Here is a 26876-nt window from a genome sequence, read left to right on the forward strand (position 1 = left end):
TGATTTAACTCACTCGTGTTCAGATACAACACACTTCCACCTCCTTTTTCTCATAGTGTCACTGTGTGTTCAGGAAATTGTTCTTTGGGAATCTCCTAAACAAGTTTAATTTAGGAAACTCACAACAGACTATGGGTGAGGCTGTGGCCTATACTAAGGAAGGTTGCCATCCAAAAACATTTTAAACACTGTGAGGTTTAATAATTTTGTGAATATATCCTGACAGAACTTTGTATGGCATCCTGGAGGCCATGTCAAAGTATTGTCACCTTGAAAAGGTGAAACATAGTCCTAAAACATGTCAGATATCCTGACATTTGTAGTACAACACTTTGCAGAGTACTTGTGAGCAATTTGTTCTCCCAGCACCATCCTGGTAATAGCTTCTTCTATAATTGGCTCCTTGTAGACATTAAAAAAATCTAGAAGGTTTTTTTCCCCTCCCCAGTAATAGAGTTCACACAACTTGGACTGATTCATTGTCAATTTGTCAGTCTGGTAGGATTTAACATTCTAATGTCCAGAGTTTGTACTGTTAGAAACATGTGGAGTTTTTAGTATAGTTTAAAGTATTTAACTAATTTTAAGCAGTTTTCAGGGATATAAAAATAAGATTTTTTTTAAACTGGCATTTACTGGTGTTTAGAAGTTTTATAAAATGACTGCAAAAACCATGTTTTGATGAGGAGCCCACCACAAAGAATGGCTGTTTCCTTAAAATTCAAAAAGCTGCCATATGGAATTTTCGATGAAAACTGAAGGACTCTGTTCATTCTTCATGAATCTTTTTTGAAACAGAGTATTTCATAAACATCTTTGAAGTTGCTTTTCACTTCTGTCTAGTCTGGAAACAATTCCATGTGCAATATGAGTCGTCGAAAGCAGTCAGTGAAATTACCGTTCCAGCGCACAACTTCATTTGCTTCTGCTTCAGATGAAACTCCAGGCTTGTATGAGGTATGTGCTCTCTCCCCTGCTGCCAGGGTATGCACACATTCCCTGAGCTGGCAAATTCCCATTCTTTGCAGTGGGGTTTGGTGGGTATGGTGGTACTAGGTCAAAGGTTGAACTTGATGGCCTTGGAGATCTTTTCCAGCCTTAATGAACCAATGATTCCAACTATATTCATTGGATCTCTTGTACTTTTATCTCTGAGGGTATTTTGAGACATGCATCCCACTTGCCTGTGAGCTATCCTGGTAAAGTTCAGACATCAGGACTGATGAAAAGTCCATCAATAAGTCACCTCAGAAAACACGGAATGAACAGACAAAAGAAACCTATTACAAATCCTTACTGTGATGTGAAAGAAAGACAAGAGCTGAATTTGTTAACTTGTACTATTCTTCAGCTGTTACAAGGACTGAGTGTTCAAAGTAGATAGGGAATTAACAGAGGCCTAAGGAATAGGAATTTTCTAAATCTAAGCAAATATAAGAAGAAAAGAAGCAAGATAGAGATGTGGGGGGAGTAGAAAGAACTAGATAATGTACCTTCCTCTCTTATTTATAAAAAAATAGCTTGATTATGCAAAAAAAAGCCCCAAACCCTGAGTATGACTGAAGTGTTCTGTAAAATTATCCTTATTCATGTGGAGAACACAGTGATCTAAAAATGAATGGATGGTCAAATGCCTGTCTGACCTATGTATTTGCTTTTTGTACTAATTGATGTTTAATCCTGTTCTAGCCCTAAGAAGGCTTTTTAAATTTCTGTGCTTTGTAAAACTTTTCCTTTTGTTTTTCCAATTTCAGCTTATTCTAGAGAAAAGTCGTTATCCTCCTTTGATGCAGGAGACATCATGGACTTTGGCAGCTCCCTTCAAAGAACAGCCGCACTACCGAAGCCCCAGTGACTCCATAGCTAATAACTACACTCTTACTGCACGGGATTTAAAATTAAAACATATTAAAAAAATGAAGTCCTTTTCAATGATAGAGATATCACAGCCTTCACTGTGTATCCGTATTTGAATGTGTTTATAAGTTCAGAGTCAGTACAGACAAATTTGCCAATACATGCATAACTTCAATAAATGTTTCACATTTACTAGTTAGGTTCATCCCTCCAAATAATCACATACAGTGCTTCTTTGTGACATTGTATTTTTTTATTATTTCATTATGTGATTAATTATCTTAGCTCTGTTTTTCACCAGTATGAAATATCTTATTTGAAAATTATGTCTCTGTGATTTTTCTTAACTGAGATTTAAAACTGCAGGGAAAAAGAGGAGATGGAGTTCTGACAGGTAATGTACTGTAATGGTTTAAAGATACAGATTATTACAGTAAATCTGGTTTCAGTTGTGATTTAATATTTTTTTTACTGAATGCTGTGTTAGGCATCCAAGCATGAGAAGGTAAGGCCCCACAAAAAATGCACCTGCATCAAGACTGGCTTTTGAAGCACAAGATTTTAATAAGATAATCACATGAAAATACATTATGATATTGGGCAACCTAAATAACTGTCCTAGTATGTCTGACTCTGATAGAACTGCTCATAAAATACTGCCTCTCTGAGTGATACTGGGCAGTTGTAAGGTTTGCATGCTTGCATCCTTTATGTTAAAGTAGTATATTATGCTATGCAATTTTAATGAGAGTTTTTTATTGAATAATTGAAATACTTCCATAGGTCATGCTTGTCCTCAGTGTAGCACAAGTGGTTTATATAATCTGTGTCATACATTACTGCTTCTTTATTGACTAAACTTGTATTCTTTTTTTCAAAAGTTCTTTGTTAAAGAGTGTGAGTCGCATTTCACTGAGTGTACCTGCTCATACACCAGACCTGCATGTCATAAATTATACAAACAACCAGCCACTGACCCCAGAAGAACAATTTGCTCTCATGGATTTACATGAGAAGGAGATAAGTAAGCGAGAAAAGATACCTTCAAGTGATGATTTAGAGGTATTTATATAATTTCTTTTTAAGATGAAAGTAGCAGCAGTAATCATCTGAAAGATATCTAGAAACTGTTTACTGAAAGGAAGCTGAGAAAAGCAGGTGGTACATGAGGATTAGGAGATGCAAATACTCAGTATAGCAAACTGCTGTTAAATATTGTCAACTCTTTCATTTGTAGCTACTCTGATTTTTGTAAAGGCTTTGCAAGTTAAGTATCTTCCCAATTTTTTAACTTATCATGTGGTTCTCTAGTACTTTTTTGATCAGTAAGTTAATATGCTGAACTGAGTTCCAGTGGTCTATGGGCTTGCATCAACACCAGTGGAAGTGTTGTAAAAGATGTCAGTGCTTTAAAAGGAGCATAGATAGATACCCAAAATCCATTCTATTCAAACATCTTTCAATTACAGAAAAGTGATAGAAAAAGCTATTCTTTGTAGTAATTAATTATCTGTCACAAAATTCATACAATAAGTGTAATCTTTTAAACATTTTTTAGCGGTACTGTCACTACATCCATAATGGAGTGCGAGAAGACATGCTGGCACCTCAGGATAAGGAAGTGGTGAAAAAAATTTTAAAACCTTTTCCAATTCACATTTTTCCTGGCCCAGAGCCAGAGGAATACCTGGCACGTTTAAAAGGAGAGATTAGGAATGATTATCGTATCAGCATCATGAAAGCCATTGGTAAGACTCACAATCTCTGAGCAGTTCTAACTGTGTAGACATTTACTGCACTTTGAAAACAAATCTCCTTCTATTCTTAGCATTCCATGGAGAATTCCTTTGGGGTCAATAGAACTACAGTAGATCTCAGAAAGAAAATAACCTGTGATCATGCTATATGGCATTTAACAATTTCAACAAATATCTATTTATGAAACCTTACATCCCATCAGGTGGAGAGATGGAATGAAAAATTGTTTCTCCTGTCTCCTATTTTTAGAGTCTGGACCAATTATCTTTTTTTTCCCCCCTTTAATAATTCTAGAGTTAAACTTGTGATTTGTTTATTGTGGTGTAATTTATGCTAAAAACATACAAATAACTGTATGACTATATTAGTTTTAAATGTGCAGAATTCTACTTCTTCCTGAACTATGAAGATACAGTGGTTTTGAATGTAGGTTTTGGCTACATAGGCAGTCTAACCTTGATATATATGATTTGTTCTAGTTGATTATATCTTGTTGGATCCAGCTGAGAGGAAGAGACTTTCTATTCAAAGCACCCCACGCCCTTTTCCCCGGAGAATTATCTGTGCACCAGTCCCATGGCACAGCTCTTACGAAGAATCAAAAAGTTGGAATGAAAGCAATCTGTTCATAGTGAATTCAATGATGCCTGTTTTGCAAGAGCTCTGGCTTTCTCAGTAAGATGGCTTGTTCGTTGGATCTTAATGAAATGTAGCATGTTTTTATTTAATGATTTGCTTAGAGTGCATCTGCCGACTTCTCTACAGACAATCCTGGGGGAGCCACTAGATAGAAAGTGGTAAAATATGTCAATTTTCTAAATAGTTCTTGTTTTTTGAGCCTCTGAGAATTTCAGCATAAAATGATTGTTTCCTGCAATCACTGAATGAACATGTCTTACATGATATGAAAAGATCATCCCCTTTGTTAAAAGGTGCTATGCCTAAATTAAGATCCAGTGCTCAAGTAAATGATGATTTGGAATTCTCATCCTGGTTGCTGTTATGAACGAAATTAATTCTTAAAACTGAGTATCTTTCAAATATTTGTAGTTGAATTTGCCCTGGGGACACTTGAAAATTGAGATGTGTTATCTTAGGAAGATAATATGGTTGTTAGTAATTCTGAGAGCTGGTTTTGCATTTAAGAAACATTCGCAGGAATTTAAGCTTGTGTGTTACATACTGTGATATTTGCCATGCTGCTGAAATCTCAATTTTTTCCCCATAGGGTAGTCAGGATAGCTATTTAATAATATGGAATAGAAGCAGTTGGTTTCATTCTGTATGTTCTTTAAGGACTGGATACACCAATGAATCTAGGAAAAGGAGAAAGCAATTTTAGCAAAGAATTAGGAGTTTTAAATACAGCAAGTACAACAAAAATTTATGCAACTCTATGTTTGTTGATAAAAAGCCCAGTCAGGAATGCACTTGTTGCATAGCTTGGCGATGGAGTGATACTTACAAATGAAATTACATTTTTAGTGTTTCTAACACACTTGAGACCTTCCTGACTATATTTCATGGATGTTTTTTTTTTGTTTAAACATTATTCCCTGAGGATCTGCTGTGTGTTCCCCTCCCCTAGGTACAGCCACCTGCGCTTTGTTCGCACTGCAGAGGTGCTCTGTGGCCGCCTGCCGCTGCTGCCCGCCGAGTTCGAGGGCATCGTTCGGAGGCACTGCCTGGAAGCTCGGGACATCCTTCAGCACAAGTCAGTGCCAGCTCTGGTAGCTGTAGATAAATAGAATATCTCAGCGTCTGACCTACATCAAGGCCCATTATTAAAACAGATCTTCGACAGAGATGACAGCAGCCCCAGCCAAAGGGTGCCAAAGCAAAGCAGGGAATAGCCCTCAGAGGTGTAAACACTGGGACACTGTCAGAGCCTTTGGAGCTGCAGGAGTGCTTGTGCAAGAATAAATAGTAATAAACTATGAATAAATGGAGACTGGAATTCAGAAGGTTTCTGGCCATGAGAGGAGTGGAGTCTATATATGTAAAAATGATGATGGAAAATCTTTTTTTAAATTACAGAAATCAGTCAATTTAAGAAAGAGAATATATGAGATACATGATGGAAAGTATTTGTATTCTGCTGCCTGAGATATCTTACAAACTTGTTTCTCATTTAATGCTAATAATAGAATATTGTTTCACGATATCTTACAAACTTGTTTCTCATTTAATGCTAATAATTGAATATTGTTTCACAATCAATAAAACAATATAATTTACTATTGTTTTTTCTATTACTATTAATTTAAACAAATCATAGTGGTCCATTATAATAAGCATCCTTAGCTTTAAAACTCAGGTTTCCTCTAAGTCCTGGAAGGTATAGTTTTGTTTGATATCTAAGAAGTCTCTTCTAACCCTTTGGATTTTACTCATTCTTTGGGTGATTTCTGAGTTTAGATTTCGTTGCAAGGAGCAAAGTAAGACTAACAAACCTTTAAAAACTTTGTATTATTTCATTGTAGGTGGATTCCAACTTGTGCATCTATTTTTATTGATAAGAAAAATATGTGGCTTCCTTTTGCTCCTCAAAGGGACTCGGATTCCTCTAAGAAAGTTGAAAGCTATTTTAGCTCCGTAGCAGCTCTAATGTCATTACAATTGCGTGAAATGGTTATTAACTCATTAGAAGATCTTCTTGCATTTTTTATGATCCACAAGGTATGTGCTTTTAGGTATATGTATAGTTTTCTGTCTTACATGGAGATAGTTCATATAACCATAAAATCCTTGTGCTCTTTGAAGGGTAAAATGTCCCAAATGGCTCTTGCCTCCATAAAAAAATGTCTGTATCCTTCAAAGGCTTGTTCTATACTCAGTGGATTTTTTGCATGGTCAAGAACTGCTTGAATGATCTTCATTTTATTCCTATAGCTCACGTCTTTGTAAATTTTCCCTTCTTTTCCCTAAGGGTGGCAATGACTTTGAAGAGCCATATCAAGGAATGCAGTTCTTCCTATCTCAGATACTCATAGTGAAGCTCTGTGTGAAAGAGCCTGATATTGTCTTTGAGCCACCTTTGCCAGCATGTTGGGATTTAATCAGTCATTGCTTCCAGAAGATCCTGCAGAGTTCTGAGGAGCTCCCAAAGGTGCTGGATAAGTTATAGCTGCATACAAAATACAATATTTATAACAACTAGCTATAATATAAGAAGTTATGAATGAGGCTGAAGACTGACATAGAAGATAAAGATGAGGATTGTGAATCATGAACTGTACAAGCCTTTTGGTTATAGAAGACATTTTTCAGATTCAGGTTATATTGAAGCACTGCTTTGATTTTCATATAGTTTTCTCACTATGAGTAACCAAGTGTTAATTATGGATCAGAGCATTTTCACATTGCACTATTTTTACCAAATAGTGATTCTTTTAATGTGGTAGGGGAATGGGTAATAGAATACTTTTTTAAAATTTATTTTGCTATTCTGTGTCTTGTTACAGTGTTTGTAATGATTTCCTTTAGGTAGAGAAAATTCTATTTCCGGAATTACAAAGAGGTGATCTCACTCTTAATACAGTCAAGCCACAAGAGTCATTGTTTTTAGAGTATATAAACAAACTTGAAAAGATCTATGAAAGCAACATAGTTGGTCCACAGAAGTAAGTTTTGGCTGGTAACTCCATTGCCCTTCCAAACCCTCAGTTTCATAGCCCTGTCCATTTGACTAAATAGAAAATTTGAGTGTATTTTATGTTTCTTTCTATAGAGAAACCTTGCATCAGAAACTTATGTTTGTTTTTGTGGTCTTCTGTGTTTAAGGTATTTAAATGTGTACAAGAAGTACAGCAATCTTTTGAACAACAAATCACGGCAAGATGTCTCAAAATTTTTGGAAAAAGTTCCTTCTTTAGATGCTTTAACTGAGGTAATGTGTTCCTGACAAGTGCAGCATGTCCATACAGCTGCTAAAACATCACACATGACTTCCTAACTTATTGCCTCAAGAACAAATCACTTATTTCACCCTTGGGAATACTAGGGAGTGCTCAATTTATATAGCCCCTTACTTTAGGGCTGCTGTGCAAGTGTAGGAGGAGGTTTCTTTATAACCTTCTTCTGTCAGTTTTGTTGTTCTTTCTTAGCAGAAAGGCTGCCCAGAGTATTTGGTCAATCTGCAGCTTGCTTGTCTTTTAAATGTTTTGTCCTCAGTCAGCCCTGTCTATTCTTCCCTTTGCATCCCTGAGTTAGAATATGGATAAATGCTTCCCTAAGGCAGCTTGGGGTCTTCCCTACTATGGCAAATTACTGTGCAAAGCTTTCAGCCCTGGAATCTGTGGATAAGTTCAGGTCTCTGGAAAGATAAAAATTACTTTTCCTTCTTCTGTTTATAATAAATGATCCAGTTTGTTGGATGGAAACTATTAGTTGTGTCAGATTTTTCAGCTGTAGACTTTCAGGAAAAATAACAGATTTATTATATTCTGTTCTTAGAAGATTGACAGCTTCACAAAACTGAAAGGAGAGATTGCTTCTATGGATATCACTGTTCCTCTGGCCATGTTCTGTCTGGATGCTCTACAACTGAACGAGGAACTGTGCAGTCGGACCCAGAATCTCAAAGACACATTGATTGAATTTGAAGTGATGGAAAACAGGCGGTTAAATCAAAGGTACCTGTTTGCATGGGTGCTTCTTGGTGTCTGCCTGCATTGCTGCTGTATGTCTGTATATATATGAGATACCTTTACTCATCTGCTGGGGCTTTTAGTGCTGACCAGACAAGTGCAAGATGGGCAGCCTGGCTGAGCAGGGAACTTTGGATAGAACTCACAGGGGGAAAAAAAAGGTCAATGTATGAAGAAATCTATTTTTTTTTTTTTCAAAGACAAAATCATTTTACTAGATCTTGCTTCTCTCTTCATTTACAATCCCAGTGATATGTCTGTTCTCTTTTTTGTTGAAGAATTTGTGATGACTTTGACTTTATGGCAAAGAGAATGAATGAGGTGCCTCAGAGCACTGAACAGCTAGTGGAATCTGAAGCATTCTTAAAGAAATCCAGTGATGTTACTGTTATTAAACTGAAAAAGGATCTTGAAAAAGCAGCACAAAGGCTGCAAGTCCTCATGGACTATGCTGATCTCTCTGGTATGTCTGACTACAGAATGTAAAATTTCCATATGAGAATATTTATATATAAATAATGAGCTTTGCATGCCTAAATGTTGCATCTTCTAGGGTGCTAGTGAAAAGTTCCAAAAGAGATAGAAAATAAATAAAAATAATTCAGTAGAGACCAAAATGTACCAGTGCAGCAAGGAATGCTAGAGGAATGGCACATATACAGAGCTTTTTGACCTGTTTTAGGTATTATCAGGTCAATATTCTGTAATCTGGCCAAATGATGTTACACCTCTGTGTTATTAAATAAAAATTCTCCACATAAAAGCCATCCAAAAAGCCGTGTCCAAAGGCTCTATGTGACAGCATGTTGAAAGTGTGAGAACTTGCATCTCTGCAGCTGAGGATTAGATCAGAACAGGCCTTTAGTTGCTTTGCTGTCACGGTTTGCTGTTTTTAGTTAATATGAAGGCTGTTCTCTAAAATTGAGGATACACCTGGAGAAGTTACTTTTAGTTTATGTTTTTATCCAAAGCAAAAATGTAATTTTTGCTTTGGATAAAAACATAAACTAAATAATTTTTTAAACAGATGCAGGTGCATAATTTTTTAAACAGATGCAGTTTGTTATTTGCTGCACCTAAAAAGGGAGAGCAGTTAAATGAATGCAGACCTCTTTTAGCGTCAGGACAATACTGTTTAATTGAGCAGAATACACCTTGGATCAGACAATGATAGAAATAACAAGGATATTTCATGTTTATTAGACTTCATTTGTGATGAAAATTAGGATGCCTATGGAAGCCAGGACAATTTTCTGTTACATTTTGGACTGGAGTGTTTGCAATTAAGTATTTGATAATCACATTTTCTCTGTAGCTGGGTTTATAAACATGTGTCCTACATTAGTTATAATGACCTAAGTGCACTGAGCAAACTAACAAATATGAATATGGAGATGTGTGCTCACCTTGTAGTTGTGATGCTCTAGCTTTTGTGAATAATTCAGCATTTACTGATTGAGGACTAGAAATAGTTTAAACATTTATTCAACTTTTGTAGGTATAATATACATTTAGTTAGGAGTGGTCTCGCTGTGTGTAGTTGAATGGAATTGATATTCTGGAATACCTGAATGGAATTGATATTCTGGAATACCTGTTCTCACTAACTGTCTCTGCTTAGCTAACATCTTATTTAGGTAATTTCACATTCTTAACTTGATTTTACAGTTTTGCTGTCAATCAGACTTGTTTTAGGGAAGAGTTTCTTTGCAGTAAAGATAATCCAGCCACCAGTTTCTTTGCTTATTCCTAAATATAGTTTAACTATTTGCTTGTTAGTAGCCATTCTATTATATAATAACCATTCTATTAAATCATTGATTACAGGGTATTTTCTTAAAGGTGACTATATATTTTTTATTTTAGATGAGGACATAAACCTGAACAGCGCAGTTTTCCTTTGGCTTGATGAGATAAAGAAAATATTTGAAAACACTAAAAATATGTTGAATGACAGGAGGGCTGAGGTGGAGAGGGCATTGTTTGAAAGGTATGGTGTTAAGTATTTTTTTTTCACTGGGTATTTTTAAAGAAAAAAAATATCTCAGTATGAGTAGAAGGGAGATAATTTCAAAGAAGGAAAACTTAGAAGAAACCTGAGAAAGTAAGGAATAAATCTAGCTTGTAGTATTATGGAGATTTCTGAAAATTACTATTGATAAGGGTGGATTTGAGTATCCCTACACTTCAATAGATCTGAAAGGAGGAATGGAGGATTGGTCCAGAATATTCATAATTTTATGTTGATATATTGATTAGTACAGCAGTACACATAGTTTTGTTACATTGTTTTCACTCTTCCTTTATTTTCTCCAGGTAGTAGAGGTAGCAAATGTAAGTAAAGTAAATCAATTGTGAGGGTTGAAAATGAGCCTTGAATTCTAATCCTGTGAACTGCATAATATTGATATAAGTGATTAGTGAGCTGTCACTGGCATCTGTGTTTGAATCAGATTTCATGTGACAGTGCCTGTTGTAATTAATAAAATAAATGAAGCCTGAAAAGGAATGAATGAAACACAACATCATATTACCTTAGCTATCTTTATCTTAGGTGTTCTCAGTTTAAGGAAATTCTTGAAGTTTATAATAAAGACTTAGAAAGCTTCAAAAAGCGGGGAGATATTGTGACTGCAGAAGAATTGAGGAAGAATACTCAGATGTTGGAAAAGTTAAATAAGAATATAGCTGATGCTCTGACAGAATTTGAGGTTAGTATTTATTAATTGAGTATGGAGTGGGTTACAATGCACTGGATGAGCAAAAGTTTGGTTCCTGCTCTGATTTTTTTTCAGTGTTCTGGCCATATATTGTTACGATGGCTTTAAAATTTCCAAATTCACCAAGATGTGGCAAATATCTTCATGTGCCTATATGCTGGTTTGTCCCAACTACTGACTTGAAGAGCAAATTTTGGGAAAAAGTATTTCAGGGACTTTTAAAAATTGAAATAATGAATTTCAGTGTTTCCAAGCAGTCAGTAGTACCAAGATGCTATCTAGAGAAAACAATTCTTCTGGCAGTGTTGGCAGAGGCAGAATGTAAGGGAGCTGGCATTTTTCCTGAATCATGATTTGTGCACTGTAGCTGTGTTTTCAGCCCCTCTGCTTGTTCTCTAATTAAACCCAAATGTATTTCAACTGTTTGTATGATTTCTATTTAACACTGATAGGCATTAAATATACATTTTAACACATAACATGAATTTCAAATGCTAAAAAACAAACTGGAGACCAGGATGTCTAGATTTTATTTAGGGCTCTCCAACTTACTATATCATCCTAAGTTGAACAGTTTGTCTCAGCTGTGACTCTCCTGGGAAATTAGAAGGGCTGTCTTTGAGAGATCCCACAGGCATTGTGAGGCTTAATTAATCTTCTAAATCACAGTGAGAGAATGAAATTTCTCCATATATGGAGCCATAAGGGTCAAGATTTTAATTAAGTCCCGCTCAAAAGAAAAAAATGGAACCAATTAATTGAGTTTAGAATTTAAATAAACTGGTAGTCCTGCACATCAACACTATTAATCTGATTTAAATGCATCTAGTATATTTAATTAGTGTGAGTTTACAGCATGGATATGCTGTTATAGGTAGATCAGAAGAACTGATTAAGCCCAAGTTTCTTAATACATGATTGCAATGAGAGGTGTATCCACATGATTTAAATGACATGACAATTAGCTCAGTCAATGTATGAATTTAAATACTATCTTAGAATATGAATCTTTATGTTTTTTCTGCCTGCAGCTCATATTGAATGATTACAAGTTTTATGAAAGGCCTGTTAGCATTATAAAAGCACAGACTCAGGACTCAATCTGAATTCAGTGTCTACATTTCAGACAGCATTTCTCTGTGCTTCACCTCCCTACCTGTAAAATGAAGACAACAATACTTTTACAAAATCTAAATCTTTGCACATTGATTTTTACTGTAAAATCTTTTGGATAAAGACAATATTTTACCATGAATAAACACAGCAACGAACACCTGTTTTGGTGGGAGCTCCCAGATAATTCTGTAAAAGAAAAAATCTAATCACAAGTTTCAAAAAAATCCTAAAAGCCTCTCTAGCTGAGGGGCTTACATTTGGATTTCACTGTGGATTGGAAACTTGTGAGCCTTGTTTCATTGAATTCCATGGTACATTATTGTATTCTAAAATGGATTTGGATTTTAAAATTTATTTGAGTAGTAAAAGATACCCTCAAATACTGAGTTAACCATTGGACTTGATCTTAGAAGGGTTTAGGTTGGAAAATACCTCTATGATTCTGTGAAAGGACCAGGGGAATTTTCAAGAACACTGTTACTTAATGCACCTAAAATCCACAGGCCTATATCAACAGATCTGTGACATGTCAAATAATTGTGTATTGTCTGTTCAGAAGTTTAAACAACAATAGGAATTTTTGATGGGAATAACATACTTTTCTTTTTCCCCCTAAAGGGTATTACTTATGAAGAAGGTTTGCTTGGGCAGGAGAAGAGTCAATTTCCTCTCTTGCAGTCTATAATTACAACCAAAGAACCTTATGAGCAGCTTTGGGTAACAGCATATGCTTTCCATATCAAATCTGAGGAATGGATGAATGGTGAGGCTTTGATGTTCATTTGAAGAAACATGCTATTTGCAGTTAGTTAAGTAGAAGCTGAGAGGGTTGATTAGTCATGAGAAAATAATTTTAAGGAATAAATGCTGTTAAGCAGTGTGAAATAGAGTTACTGACTTGGATTTTGCATGAAGATAATTTTTTGTAACACAGTTGATTTCCAGTTAAAGGACAATGATGAAAAATAGCTGTAATTAAACCACGCTGGGAATCTCCTTGTGCTGAAGTGCCTGCTGTGCTTTTTTTATGCTGTTGTATTCAGGACCTCTTCTGCAATTGAATGCTGATGAAGTTACTGAAGAGGTTGGAAGTATGTGGAGGACCATGTACAAGCTCTGCAAGAGCTTCCCAGATGTGCCTGTGCCCAGGCGCATGGCAGAATCCATGAAATTCAAGCTTGATAAATTTAAACAGCATCTTCCTGTCCTGTCCATTGTCTGCAATCGTGGAATGAAGGAGAGACACTGGCAGCAGGTACTTTAAACTCTGCTTTAGCTGGGGAGATATTCTTCCATAGAAACTGTCAGTCCAATATCTTTTATCCTGTGACATGATAGATGCAGTTTTGAAATTTGTAACGTCACAGGCAAAAGCTTCTTTAAGTTAATAATTTGTGGTAGAAAAGCAAATTAGGGTGTTGGACTAATACTTGGTTGGAATTTGTTGCTTGCTGTTGGAAAGTATTTTACAAAAAGGCATCTTGATAATAGATTTATTTCTTACTTTATTTTCAGATTGGTAAAATTGTAGGATGTGAGATCAATCCAGATGAAAACACTAACCTTAAATACATGTTGGACCGTGGACTATCAAAATTTATTGAAGAGTAAGAAGTTTAATCTAGTCTCATTTTTTAGACATTGTATTTCATAGATCAGATACCAAATATTAGTTCTTTTGGGGTTTTGTGTGCTGTAAGAACATGCTGTAAAACCGGCTATATTTATCAAGGTGTGAACTGTCAGTTCTTGTAGCACAGAGGCATAAAAATCCAGTTGTATTCCTAAATCACTTTATTTGCTGATTTAGAATTTTCTGTCTGTATTTGTCTTCCAATTAATGCCAATATCTCTAACTTGGTGAAGCTGAAAGTGGAAAAATATTCCTTGAAGAAAGAGTCTATGATATTATTAAGAAATTATTATGAAAGGTAGTCTGGCATGCAGCTCTACCTACAACTGCTTTTTTTTTTTTTGCTCTTCAGTTATGTTACAAAAACCTTTCAAATGTATGTTTCATTTCAATTTAGAATAGAACCTATTGGAGCAGCTGCAAGTAAGGAGTATTCCTTACAGAAATCAATTGAGAAAATGAAATCAGAGTGGGTCAATGTGCACTTTGGTTTGTCCAAGTACAGGGATACTGTAAGTAAACACTAAATCAATATATATATCTGAAAATAATTACTTTGACTCTGAATACCAATTGAGAAATATTAGAGGAATGTTGCTGCTGATTCATTGTGTCCCAATGGAAAGTTGTATCTTAACCCACAGCTGAGCAAATGTCTCCATTATTGTAACTCCTTTTATGTGAACTTAAGTGTCTGGAGAGCTTGTAATCTCACATGCTCATCCTAACAAATCTGTGAGTCTGAGGACTTCCCCAGTATTGCATGGAAAGCTGGACAATAGCAAAATTTTAACTTGCCCAGAAGAAAGAAGAGTCACAGTGCAAAAGATTGGGTCAGAAGGCACCAGCTTCCTATCACAAAACAATCTCTGTCTGGACCTTTGAAACAGGTGTACAGAAGAGATTCCATGTGATATCTTCACATGACAGAGTAGGGGGAAGCAGGATGAGTGGTGGAATACAGTGACTGCCATCTGACTTACCAAAATGTGTGTTCACAGGACATCAACATCCTGTCGTCAGTGGATGACATCCAGCTTTTGCTGGATGATCACATTGTCAAGACTCAGACAGTGTGTGGCTCTCCCTTCATCAAACCAATAGAAGATGAATGTCTGGTAAGGAAAAGCCAGTTTGACTGAGCTTGCATGTCTCAAAATAAGCTTTCCTCAAGTGCTTCAGGGTATTTTGACATGATAAAAGACATTAGACAGTTGTTAACTAAGAAGACATATTCATATTTTTTTGATTTTTTTTGTTGTCATAATTTTGCTTAACTACTAAATGTTTTCATTGCAGGCTTGGAAAGATAAGCTGTGTTTAATGCAAGATATTATAGATAGCTGGTTAAAATGTCAGGCAACATGGTTGTATTTGGAACCAATTTTTAGTTCAGAAGATATTATAGCTCAAATGCCTGAAGAGGGCAGAAAGTTTAAGATTGTGGATTCATACTGGAAAAACATTATGACAGAAGTGGTAAGTGCTAACATTTCATGAATTGTGTATTTTTATGCACACCTGGTAACATGATTATTAATATCATGTGCATACACTGTTCTTTTCTGCTGTTGAGTATTTGTATTGAAGGAGAGAAAAATCCTTTACTAAAGTCCAACATATTCTAGTCTTGCAGTGAAATTGTAGATTACATAATTATTGAGACTTCTGTAAAGGCTGGGTGTTGAAGGGTGAATCATAGCTCAAGGAAAATGAATTCTAAATGTTTTAGCTTTCTTATGGCTAAATGGTCAGAATTAGGTAGAAAGATGAATGATTTGTGCTTTCAGGATGTGGTAATGGCTTCACTGACAAGGTACAAAGCTTTGTCTGGATACAGAGAGAGTTTCCATTAGACTTACAGGGTGCACACATTTTTGGAGCAACTAAATGGATTTTTTAATGTGATTATTCTGTAATAGGTTATTAGCATGGTTATTCAAATATTTAGTGAATATGGACTGTCACAGTAATGTTCAGGTTAAGATAATGGGAATAGGAAGTGCAATTTGGTAACCTGTTCAATTCCTGTAAATAAGAAGTGGAGTAAGAGGCCAGACAGTGGTGGTGTAAGCTGAGGTGTGTGTCAAAAACACTGGGAGTGTGTGGTTGTATGGTAAAGGTGTTGAAATAATCAGTGTAGCTAAGTAGGAGTTGAGACCTGTCCAACAGCTCAGACTCTCAGAATGATGGGGCTGTAGTGGAACAGAGCTCTCTGAAGAGGAGTGTTATCAGAAGGAGAGAACAGGGAATAATTGTCATGTGCTGTGTCTCTGATAAAACTTACTTGTGAGTGGAAAACAATGTAGCAAGCTCAACACAGGAGCAAGCGCCAAAGATCTTATTTGTTGACATTTCCTTCATTAATGTCTATGAATTTCAAGTTGGTAAAATTGACAATCTGAAAAGCAAAACTATCCAATAATGCAAATGTATTTAATACCATGAAAGCATACTATAGAGAAGAATTACAGCATTTTAGTCTCCTGCAGTATATGTGATTGATGCTTACAATTTTAATGTAGAACTTAAGCCAATTTTAAGCAGTTTCTGTTATGTGTTTGTTTTTATAAAGGTGAAAGACACAAAGGTACTTGTAGCAACTGAACAACCCAAGATGTTAGACAGACTTCAGGAAGCAAATACTCTCTTAGAGGACATTCAAAAGGGGCTGAATAATTACCTGGAGTCGAAAAGATTATTTTTCCCAAGGTAAATTAATGAAACAGGCCTAAGTTAGAAACAAGAAGCTATAAGCTCTTTCAAACTATTTCTACTGAACTTAAAAGTCTCATTTTATAAACATATGTGGGACACAGTCACAGCAAAAAATGAAAAGCTGTTCTCATCTCTAGACATAACTCATTTTCCTCAGTTGTGAAATGCCAGAACAGGTGGGGATGGGGAGGCATGATCTGTCTATCACAATGTAAACTTGGATTAGAAAGGCATTATTACCTACAGGGTAGTTTTGAAGGAGCCTTCCCATGGCTGATATGCAATTATGTCCCTGCCCCACCCTCTTTAGAGGTGTGTGATGTGTGGGAGTTGTTCATGATCACAAGGAGCAGGATTCATGGTTTTTACAGGGTACTTAATGGCTGGCTGGAGCCATCTGGTCTTCCCTCCCTGAGTTTGAGAACCCTTATTCTTCCTTTGCTTTGAAATTCTGAAAAAACAGATGTGATGAGTTTTATAATGTTAAAAATTGCTTAAGGAAAGGGATTTGAGATAATAATTTCCTCTCTGATACACTGGTATCTTAAGCAATAATAAACCAAATTGTATTAGTAGATTATTAATGGAAATTTTCATGCTTGGAAAGTAATTGTATTTTCCTGGCAGATTCTTTTTCCTGTCTAATGATGAGCTGCTTGAAATACTGTCTGAGACAAAGGATCCACTTCGAGTACAGCCACATTTGAAGAAGTGTTTTGAAGGAATTGCTAAACTGGAGTTCACAGAAGATCTGGAAATCATAGGCATGATCAGTTCTGAGAAAGAAGTGGTTCCTTTCATAGATAAAATCTATCCAGTGAGAGCAAATGTAAATGTTTTTTTTTAATTTTACTATATGAAATCAGATTCATACATAATACATTGCATAAAGTGCATGTTTTTGAGGGAATTAGGTTTAAACCATTTGGGATCACATCATGAAAGGAGTTCAGGAAATGAGAGTGCAGACTGGTATTCTAGGATAAAAAGGATTTCCTGCAAAAAGGAGTGAGACATACCAGTTTTGCAGAAAATTCCTCTGAAAGGTGGGGCATGTTGTGAGTTACAGACACTCTTTTCCCTTAATCCTGTAGGAACAAAGCATGCCCTGAGTTAAAATGAGCAGGCTTACCTGATGATGCAATCTGTGTTTTTTGTTTAAGCTTATATGAAACATATCCAGCTTATATGAAACCTATCTAGTTTCTTTACTGGGTTGTCTTTATATACCTGCGTTGAGACTGTGTAAACTACAGTATCACCAGTCATATTTTGGGTAATTTCAACCTTTACTTCTTTTATATACAACACCCAGATCTGAAGAAAGCATGTTTAAGCCTAACACATTTCAAATAATTTGTCACTGAAGAAGAAGATAGCAGTCAGGAAATGTGTATTAACTCTTAAGTGTTCTTTCTTGAAGGGCATGGTAGAAAAATGGCTTCTGCAAGTAGAAGAAATGATGTTGGCCAGTGTCAGACAAGTTCTTCAAGAGGGCATAAAAGGATATAGCCAGGTAATTATTCCTAAACTATGGTATGAGTTAGATTTCACAAACTATACATGAATAGGTTGCTCAAATTCTTAACCAAGGAAACATGTTTGAAACTAAGTGGAAACCAGCTCTTCTTGTTCAATAGTGCCAATTTGAAGTTTTAGTCCTGAATTTCAGGAAGAAAAAGTATTAAAGCTTTAGATGCTGTTCTCATTTATTTACAGCATGAGACAAAAGACATTTGAGGAAAGTAATTTTTCTCAGTGACATAATCTAATGTGTTTATATGAAATCTTGTGTCTGAAATTTTTCTTTTGGTTTAAGGTTCCTCGGAAAGAGTGGGTACTTCAGTGGCCTGGGCAGGCAGTTATTTGTGTTTCGTCCATTTACTGGACAGAAGAAGTGTCTGAGGCTATAAGGAAAAAAGCTTTACAAGTAAGATTTTCTTCTAACTTTCTATTTCTAGGCACTGAACTCTGATTAATTAACCACTGATTTCTCTGGTTATTGCTTGACTCTTGTGGTGAGGAAGATGCAGCAGCCAAATTTTTTATTTCATGCAAGAAACTTTTCTTATGTGTTCATGGTGCCTCTGTCATTACAGCAGTTTTAACTATCACTTCACTGAGGCTTTACTCAAACACATGCTCAAGTAGTGGAAATAATTTCTATTTAATTCAATGGGCTTTTTTTTGATCCTACTTAAGCTGGGTGGATGAAGATTTATTTGGAGATTAAGTCTGTCAACAGAATGTTTGGGCTGCTTTTTAAATGTTGAAATAGAAAAATATTAATAAACTTTACATCCAATAGTGCATTTTAATAATGCCTTTTTGTTTCTGTATCCTTACTGAATATCTTAGCTTTAACTTGCCTGCATTGTTTAACACCAGATGAAGATTTTATCCAATATATCCAGACAGAACTAAAATGTTTGTTACTTTCAGAGAAAGTATCCTGAATAATCCATAGCTGAAAAAAAAAGGGAAGGAATCACAGAACAGTGAATCACAGAATTTAAGGGACCTCTGGACATCATGTAGACCAACACCAGTTTAAAGTAAACCATGTTACTAATGGACTTGGTCCCATATGCCCATCCTTTCTTGTGTGGGGAAGCTAAACAAAGAATATCTGCTCCTATCCCTCTGTACAGTTTTGTCACTTCCATTAGGAAGAAAGATAAGCCTTCTGCTTATAAGCCTTCTTTCAGGCCATAAATATTTTTGAAGTGTTCATGTTAAAATAAAATGCCAGTATACCAAAGAGAATTTAAAATATTTGTATGGTGCCCAGACTACCATTCATATGTTTTGTTAGAGGGGCTGTCTCCAATGATTGCACCCACGGGGGCTTAGGAACTGCTGGCTCCAGCATTCCATTAATGGCTGTGCTTGTTTCTGTGGCAGGATTTCTTGGAGAAGAGCAATGTCCAGATCAAGGACATCGTTGAGCTGGTGAGAGGGAAGCTGTCCAGCGGAGCCCGGCTGACCCTGGGGGCTCTCATTGTCATTGATGTGCACGGTAATGAGCAGCTGCTCCTCCCCTGGGGCAGCTGGGGCAGTGCTGCTGTCAGCACCTGGGTGGACTGCTGGAGAGAAGCATCTAAAATGCTTTCTCTAAATTGAATCAGCCTTTACAGAGTTATTGCTCAGCTCTTTGGGAAATGAGGGTCGTTCAGTACTGCACAAGGGTCTCGCGTCTACTTAGAACAGACACTGGAATCTAGTTACAATTAAACTGATTCCCTATGCAAAACAATTACAAATTCCTGTCTAACATGAAAACCAACCTCTAAATGTTGAATTACTCATACATAGCTCTAAGTAAATGCTACTTTACTTATAAGTTAAGTAAACTACCTCAGTAGAAGTGTCTAGATTTTTTAAAACAATCTGTGTCTTACTCTGCAGCTCGTGATGTGGTCTCAAAATTGGTTGAAGACAAAGTCACAGATCTGAATGACTTCCAGTGGATTTCTCAGCTGAGATACTACTGGACAGAGGAGGATGTGACAGTGAGAATGATCACAACAGAAATGAAATATGGTTATGAGTACCTGGGCAATTCACCACGTCTGGTTATAACCCCACTGACAGATCGATGTTACAGGTAAGGACATACTGTCTATGAATAATGCTTTCTTTTTCTGGATTGATCTGTGTTTACTTCCTTTTTCCTTGTTAATAATAGGAGGAACCTCAGAAGCTAACATTTTCTTGTAGATTTTGCCCTAATATGGTAAAAATATTTACAATGTATAGCCTGCTACACCAGTAGAGTAATAGATTCTACTGTATCCAAGAAGGTGCTTCTGAAAAGAGGTGGCAGCACATGGTATTGGAGCTGCAAAGAATTCTACAGTAGCACTGGTCAATTAATTTATCTGAAGTAAGGCACACAGTTTGGATATGCCTGCCTGTAAGATAAATGAGGTAATTAAAAAGCCCTTCACAGATACTCGAATGCAGTTAGCTTCCTATTCCTCCACTGGCTTGCAAGAGGATTTAATGGAAATACTTCAGACCTCAAGGTTAAAATATTCAAAGGCATTTCATATTTCACTTCTGGTGAGCCCTCAAGACATGAGTCAAAGCCTTATGGTTTTGTAAAATAATCAGATCACTCCAGTATTAACAGGGATCTCATTTTAGTAGGATGTTCACTTGGAAAGCAATGTGATTCCCAGGTTTTTGTAACAAGCTTTATGCTTTCTCATCCATTTTTCTAACAAGCTTTATGCTTTGTAAAGATTGGCTGAATTTATAAAGCCAGCTTCAAGCTCTTGCCAGTTCAAGTGTCACTTGAGGGAAATGTGTGCTTTTGTAGACTCTACCATTTTGCTCATGGCACTGTTCATTTGCTTGTGTAATTGAGGGTATACAAGGAGGATGCATGTAATAAAAGCCTTGACATTCCTTTTAGGCCAAGTGGCCAAATATGACCTTTCACAATTAGGAATCACTTTTGAGACAATACTAGGTTTTTAGGGCAAGCTGTGAAGTCAGTAGAGAAACAAGTGAATTGTTTTCAGGAGAGCCTGTATAGGAAAGTACATGTCAATCCATTCAGAAATAATCTGATGTTAAAGATTGCTATTTCTAATGCCTGTGTTCTTGATAATGTAGGACATTAATGGGTGCCTTGAAATTAAGTCTTGGTGGTGCTCCAGAAGGGCCTGCTGGGACTGGCAAAACAGAAACAACCAAAGATCTAGCAAAAGCTATAGCTAAGCAGGTACAAAAACTCCCTTTTTTGCTTTCTACTGTTTATGTTTGGGTATGTAGATATTAAAATGCCATTCTTAAGCAAGTGCTGCTTATTTTGTAGCTATTCATTTACAGTTGGACTCAAACATCTTAAAGGTCCTTCCCAGCCTAATGATTCTGGGATTCTGTTCTTCATTCATGGGAATATTGGTAACAAGCTCACATTTAGGACTGTGTCTATATGGCATCCTGTTTTCTTAATCCAAAATTAGCAACAATAATCCCTTCCCATTTTAGATGCTAAGAATTTTATAGAGGTAATACTTTTGTGGTAATACTGAGAAATGCTCTGTGTGTTTTTGTTGCAGTGTGTTGTCTTTAACTGCTCTGATGGCCTCGATTACAAGGCAATGGGCAAGTTCTTTAAGGGGCTGGCACAAGCTGGGGCATGGTCCTGCTTTGATGAGTTCAATAGAATTGAGGTAATGTTTTAACTCAAATAAAATGAGAAAGCTTCAATTTAAGACATAAGAAGTTTTAGATTTAGACATGACAGCATTATTGCCAATTTTCTGCTTTTACTTGTGGTGAGGCCTCTTTGTTTTGATAATTAGTGACACAGAAATAGGCATTCTGCTGCCTGCTCTAGAAGCACATGCCCACCTATGCTGTGTTGCAGTAGTGTTGTGTTCTGGGTCAATTTAGCTGGAAAAAATGTTCCTTTACAATTTTTTCTTTTGTATGTGTCACTCCTTTGTTGGGAAAGAAATTTCTTGTCTTCTCTTTGAGAAATCAAGCTACAGGTGTGGAGTTGCATTTGTCTATGTTCAGCACAGGATGGACAAATCCCAGTGGAGGAATTCCTGTAATAACCAGAGCTGAGTGTCACTAACTGAGTGACCTGATTATCAAGCTGTGTAAACTGACATATATCATTCTCCCCTTGATCTTACTCTGGTCATTTTGGTTTTGTTTAATTTGGTCACTGATGACTTTGGATAAGTTTTATCATTGCTTTGATGAAATTCCATTTAAGTACATACTAGTAAATGTGGAAATTTCATCAAATTCTATTTTGTATGTATTAGTATTAAGTCCTTAATTTTTCTGTTCTTCAGCTGCAGCTTGTTTTCTAGTGAATTCAAGCATTAGCATTTCTTTTCCAATATTCTGTTATCTTGATACTTTCAAACAATCAGCAAGTCTTAGCTATTATTTACCCTCAGTTTTGGGCATTGAGTGAATCAGTTTTTCTGGAGAGCCTAAGCTGTATCTGAGTTGAAGGGAAAGTGCTTTTAGAGGCCTCCAGAGGGAGTTCCTGTCCAACTAACTTAGATGACTACATTCAGGCACACGGTATTTCCCTGAGGAGGCTTTTAGAAGCCCTTGTTGATCAGTCTGTTAGTTGAGTAGAGAATAGTGGCACTAACTTTCAGAGGATCCCTTCCATAGACAGCTAATACAAAAATCAGGGCGATTTTTCCCTGGAAGAATGCAAATACAGCCATCAAAATATGTAAACAAAACTATTTTATATTGGTTCTCCAAGTGTCTTATGTTTTCCAATCTGTTCTGTATTAGGTTGAAGTATTATCTGTAGTTGCCCAGCAGATACTTAGCATCCAGCAAGCTATAATCCGTAAACTCAAAAAATTCATCTTTGAAGGGACAGAGATCTCTCTTAACCCCACATGTGCTGTGTTTATTACCATGAATCCTGGCTATGCTGGACGGGCAGAGTTGCCTGATAATCTGAAGGTAATCTGAAATCCTGTTTTCTTGTAGAAATTAAACTGAATTTGTGACTTCTTGTCTATAATAATAAAAAAGTCATCAATTGGATAATAAACTGATGTCTAATGGTTGCTTAGCTTAAGGAAGAAAAATGCCATCACTCTGAATTTCCCCTCCCTTGCTACTTCTGCTGAGTATGACCCCATGTGCTCTGGAATATCCCTTGGCTCAGCTGTCCTGTCTGTGTCCCCTCAACTCCTTGGGCATCCCCCTTCTCCTGGCTGATGTGTGGGGTGAGGAGCACAAAAGGCATTTTCTCTGTGTGAGCTCTGCTCTGCCATAACTAAAACATCCCTGAATTATCAACACTGTTTCCAGCACAAATCCAAAACACAGCCTCAGGCCAGCTACTGTGAAACAATTTAACTCTACCCCAGCCAAAACCAGCACAACTGATAACCCATTCAAGTGTATCCTGCTGTGCTTTTCACCAAGCTTTAGTAAACAGCTAGGGTTGTACAAAATGCACAGAAGAAAGGTCTCAGACTAATCATATTGGTACCAGTTTACAGCTTTAGCTATGCTCTCCCTAATTGGAAATTCTCTGGGTTTACAATGGTTTGGTGATCCAAATCCCAATTTAAATTTATTATAACTTTGTGAGTTGCTGAGACTCTGTGGTCCTGATTCTTCTTCTGACATTGCCACAATTCTTTGAATGATCTTTTACAAAGCATTAACCACACCATGTTCTGGATTGTCTGTTATGACAGTGAGATGAATGTCACCTCCCTTTTCCTCTATTTAGTTCTTTAGAATTGACTCTTTCTAAGCTTTTGTTACTGCAGTGCTTAGCACAGACCTCTTGAACCTCTTGATAAGATCAGAATAGAATAGAACTCTAAAGCAGTCTCAGATTTCAGATGATTCATGAATTCTTTGCATTCATGAATTTATGGAGAGATGCTATTCTTACTAAACAGGCACAATTTATTATAGTATTCCCCAGTCAAAAGTTGGTATCTTACTTTTTTCCTTACAGGCGCTGTTCCGAACAGTTGCCATGATGGTCCCAGATTATGCCTTGATTGGGGAAATTTCACTTTATTCAATGGGATTTCTGGATTCTAAGAGGTAAGACATGCTGAATTTTCTACCTTAGTTGAGTCTGATATACCTCATTCCTCTCTAAGGCATATATGTGTGTTTGAGGCATATTTGGAAGGCTGTCCATATTTTGTTTCTCTAGAAAGGACTTTTTAATCTCCTGCTTTCTTGTCAATTCTCATTTTCCACTTCATTCTGCCAGATGTGCACTTATGCACAGAATCACTTGGAAAATGTATCAAAATATGATACAGAATTCCTAGATGATGCCCACATCCTGTACCATGGCATTTTTCCACAGTCTTGCTTTCCAGGTGCCTTGGGCCACCTTCTCAGCTGCTGTGTCTTAGAATCACTGCAGATACTTGGTGTATATAGGAAGGTGAATTATTTTCCTTGCATGGTGAGATACTTTCACTCTACATGTTATATTTTATTATCCACAGTCTTGCCCAGAAAATTGTTGCCACTTACCGTTTGTGCTCGGAGCAGTTGTCGTCCCAGCACCACTACGATTATGGGATGCGTGCGGTGAAATCTGTCCTGACAGCAGCAGGGAACCTAAAGCTGAAGTACCCAACTGAAAATGAAAGTGTGCTGTTGCTTCGGGCTCTGATGGATGTTAATTTGGCCAAGTTCTTGTCCCAGGATGTGCCATTGTTTCAGGTAAGGTATCAGGCCAGTGTGTTTTAGGTTTGATGATGATGAGATCTGTTATAAGAACTCAGAGAAACAGTCATTATCTTAATTTGGAACAGTTTGATCTAGATGATGCCATGTTATGTAGAGTTATTTCAGTCCACTGATCTGGAGGAACTCTCTAGTTCTGTTAAGATTATTTTGAAAAGCAAACTTTCAATGGTTCCTTAAAGTTATTCTATGAAATGTTTTAGATGATATATTGTTAAAAATCATCTTGGGCTGTTTCATTCACAGAAATCATTCTTTGAAGTTTGTTTTCTGGCTTTGTGCTCCAAAATAGATGTGAATAATTAAGTTAAGGTCATTTAGAAATTTGAGTTCAGAATAAAAATGGTGATGTTTCTGTTTGCATTCTGCTTTCATAGCAAATTAATTAAGATACAAAGCAGTAAATAGGACTAAAATCTAGGGTAGAAGCACAGCCAGAGTCACTGCTCTGAAGTTTTGGAACACTTTTAATCACTGAAATTCGTTCAACTACTTTCACATCATTTTGTGTAATCCTCATGGGGGCAAATTTTTAAAGCAATAGCAAGGTGTTCATGAAAACTGCAGACACAGGTCTCTGTTTCATGTGTACAGAATGCTTCCATGGCTACAGTTTGCCTAGAAGTTAGTTCTGTCCAGCTGAGGACATCTGGTTTTAAGCCCCTGTCATCTGTATTAATATTGTTTTACTTAGGAATTTTCTCTTTGTGTAACCTGTGTTTAAATAGTGTTCAATTCTGTCTCTCCTTAACAGGGTATCATATCTGACCTGTTTCCTGGAGTGGTTCTTCCTACACCAGACTATGATGTATTTATCAAGGCACTAACTGAAAATATTGAAAAAATGAATCTTCAACCAGTGCCGTGGTTCATTGGAAAAATTATTCAGGTTTATTTTCACATACTTCTGGGGAAGAAAAGCATGAGAGCACACTCTTCATTCACTGTCTATGTCATGATGAATAGCTAATAGTTTCCTTACCAATTAATGGAATATTACAAATGGGGTATTTTTACAGAGTACAAATCATGGAATAAAAGCCTGCTTTGGTCATAGTGATTTTGTAATTCAGTCTGTGAAGGAGCTAATGTGGGCATTGTAGGGCTTGTGCCTCAGGATAGAAAATGAAACTGAATCTGTGACTGACAGAGGCAGTGTAGCCTAGTGAACAGAATTCTGGACTGGGAGTCAGGCTCTGTTCTCAGTTCTGTACAGTCTCCTTGAGAAGTCTTGAAAGAGGGGACCTTGCTTATGCTTCCAGCCCTGTGTTCCCACTGCCTCCTATTTACTACTACTGGGGACCTTTTAAACAATACTTAACCTTTTTTCTTGTGCAGCCTAGTGACAGGGTAATGGCAAGGGTAAAAATGTGTGGCCTAGTAAAAATGCCTTATGTTCACACTTGCCCTATGCTGCTTTCTAAACCATACTGTATCTTTCATTTAAACAGGGGTAGTGTTAACTGGTTAGGAAGTTAAAATAGGAAAAATCAGCCTTAACATTATAAAAAAAATCTGCTTAGGGGTTATTACAGGTCTGCTTGATGGTGGTTTTGCTTTGACTTGTGGGGTGACTAAAGAAGTTACCACTCTTGCAGGCCAAAATTAGCCTCTATGGGACTGACCATATGCCAGAAGCTCAGAGCTGTAGTTTCAGTCCTTTTTTGCCAGATTCATTGGTAGCCACTGATTTCAGTTCGGGGCTGTGATCTGCAGTGTCTGGTTAGTGCCCTCACACTCTGTAACAACTGTACAGTGTTGTTGCAGTTGAGGGATGACATTTAGCAAGGAGAAAGGGAGGATGCCTGGGGAAAACAAATAGTTTCAGTGAGAATTGCGATAAAAGTATGACTGCCCTCTGATTTGGATTAAGGCTTTGGTCAGCCAGCAGAGTGCAGAGATCTAATTGTGCCACATCTGAATGCAGGAGGGAAACTTCTATTTTTATTCACATAACACTTCTTTTGTGCCATCTAAGGAGTGGCTCTCCTGTCCCTGGCAGGTGTACGAAATGATGCTGGTGCGCCATGGTTTCATGATTGTTGGTGATCCTATGAGTGGGAAAACCAGTTCATACAAAGTACTGGCTGGAGCCCTGGCTGATCTGTGTGCAGGTAACATTGTCCAGCCACAAGCTTCTCATTCAATGAAGTCAGTTCTATGACTGTTATTTTTGCTTTGCTGAGATAT

General features: G+C 36.8%; 1 protein-coding gene across 2 annotated transcripts in view; it reads left to right on the top strand.

Moving 5' to 3' along the window:
• Positions 1 to 848: 848 nt before the first annotated feature.
• DNAH3 (dynein axonemal heavy chain 3) overlaps positions 849 to 26876 on the top strand; it is a 51086-nt gene continuing 25058 nt past the window's right edge. The window contains exons 1-34 of one of the 2 annotated variants that reach the window (XM_063171894.1): positions 849 to 957; positions 1755 to 1965; positions 2224 to 2251; positions 2739 to 2919; positions 3416 to 3605; positions 4095 to 4290; positions 5204 to 5329; positions 6099 to 6294; positions 6545 to 6724; positions 7102 to 7238; positions 7399 to 7504; positions 8071 to 8249; positions 8543 to 8727; positions 10131 to 10254; positions 10819 to 10975; positions 12719 to 12863; positions 13144 to 13355; positions 13616 to 13707; positions 14131 to 14245; positions 14735 to 14851; positions 15033 to 15212; positions 16309 to 16445; positions 17079 to 17280; positions 17875 to 17967; positions 18271 to 18381; positions 19356 to 19470; positions 19860 to 20058; positions 21075 to 21183; positions 21524 to 21637; positions 22737 to 22913; positions 23932 to 24023; positions 24443 to 24662; positions 25441 to 25575; positions 26689 to 26800. In XM_063171894.1, the coding sequence (XP_063027964.1) occupies positions 859 to 957; positions 1755 to 1965; positions 2224 to 2251; positions 2739 to 2919; positions 3416 to 3605; positions 4095 to 4290; positions 5204 to 5329; positions 6099 to 6294; positions 6545 to 6724; positions 7102 to 7238; positions 7399 to 7504; positions 8071 to 8249; positions 8543 to 8727; positions 10131 to 10254; positions 10819 to 10975; positions 12719 to 12863; positions 13144 to 13355; positions 13616 to 13707; positions 14131 to 14245; positions 14735 to 14851; positions 15033 to 15212; positions 16309 to 16445; positions 17079 to 17280; positions 17875 to 17967; positions 18271 to 18381; positions 19356 to 19470; positions 19860 to 20058; positions 21075 to 21183; positions 21524 to 21637; positions 22737 to 22913; positions 23932 to 24023; positions 24443 to 24662; positions 25441 to 25575; positions 26689 to 26800 (4972 nt within the window). In that variant the 5' untranslated portion in view covers positions 849 to 858. The remainder of the gene's footprint in view (positions 958 to 1754; positions 1966 to 2223; positions 2252 to 2738; positions 2920 to 3415; positions 3606 to 4094; positions 4291 to 5203; positions 5330 to 6098; positions 6295 to 6544; positions 6725 to 7101; positions 7239 to 7398; positions 7505 to 8070; positions 8250 to 8542; positions 8728 to 10130; positions 10255 to 10818; positions 10976 to 12718; positions 12864 to 13143; positions 13356 to 13615; positions 13708 to 14130; positions 14246 to 14734; positions 14852 to 15032; positions 15213 to 16308; positions 16446 to 17078; positions 17281 to 17874; positions 17968 to 18270; positions 18382 to 19355; positions 19471 to 19859; positions 20059 to 21074; positions 21184 to 21523; positions 21638 to 22736; positions 22914 to 23931; positions 24024 to 24442; positions 24663 to 25440; positions 25576 to 26688; positions 26801 to 26876) is intronic. The other variant, XM_063171896.1, reaches the window with a different exon arrangement.

This window comes from Melospiza melodia, chromosome 18, assembly GCF_035770615.1.
Source record: "Melospiza melodia melodia isolate bMelMel2 chromosome 18, bMelMel2.pri, whole genome shotgun sequence".
NCBI lineage: Eukaryota > Metazoa > Chordata > Aves > Passeriformes > Passerellidae > Melospiza > Melospiza melodia.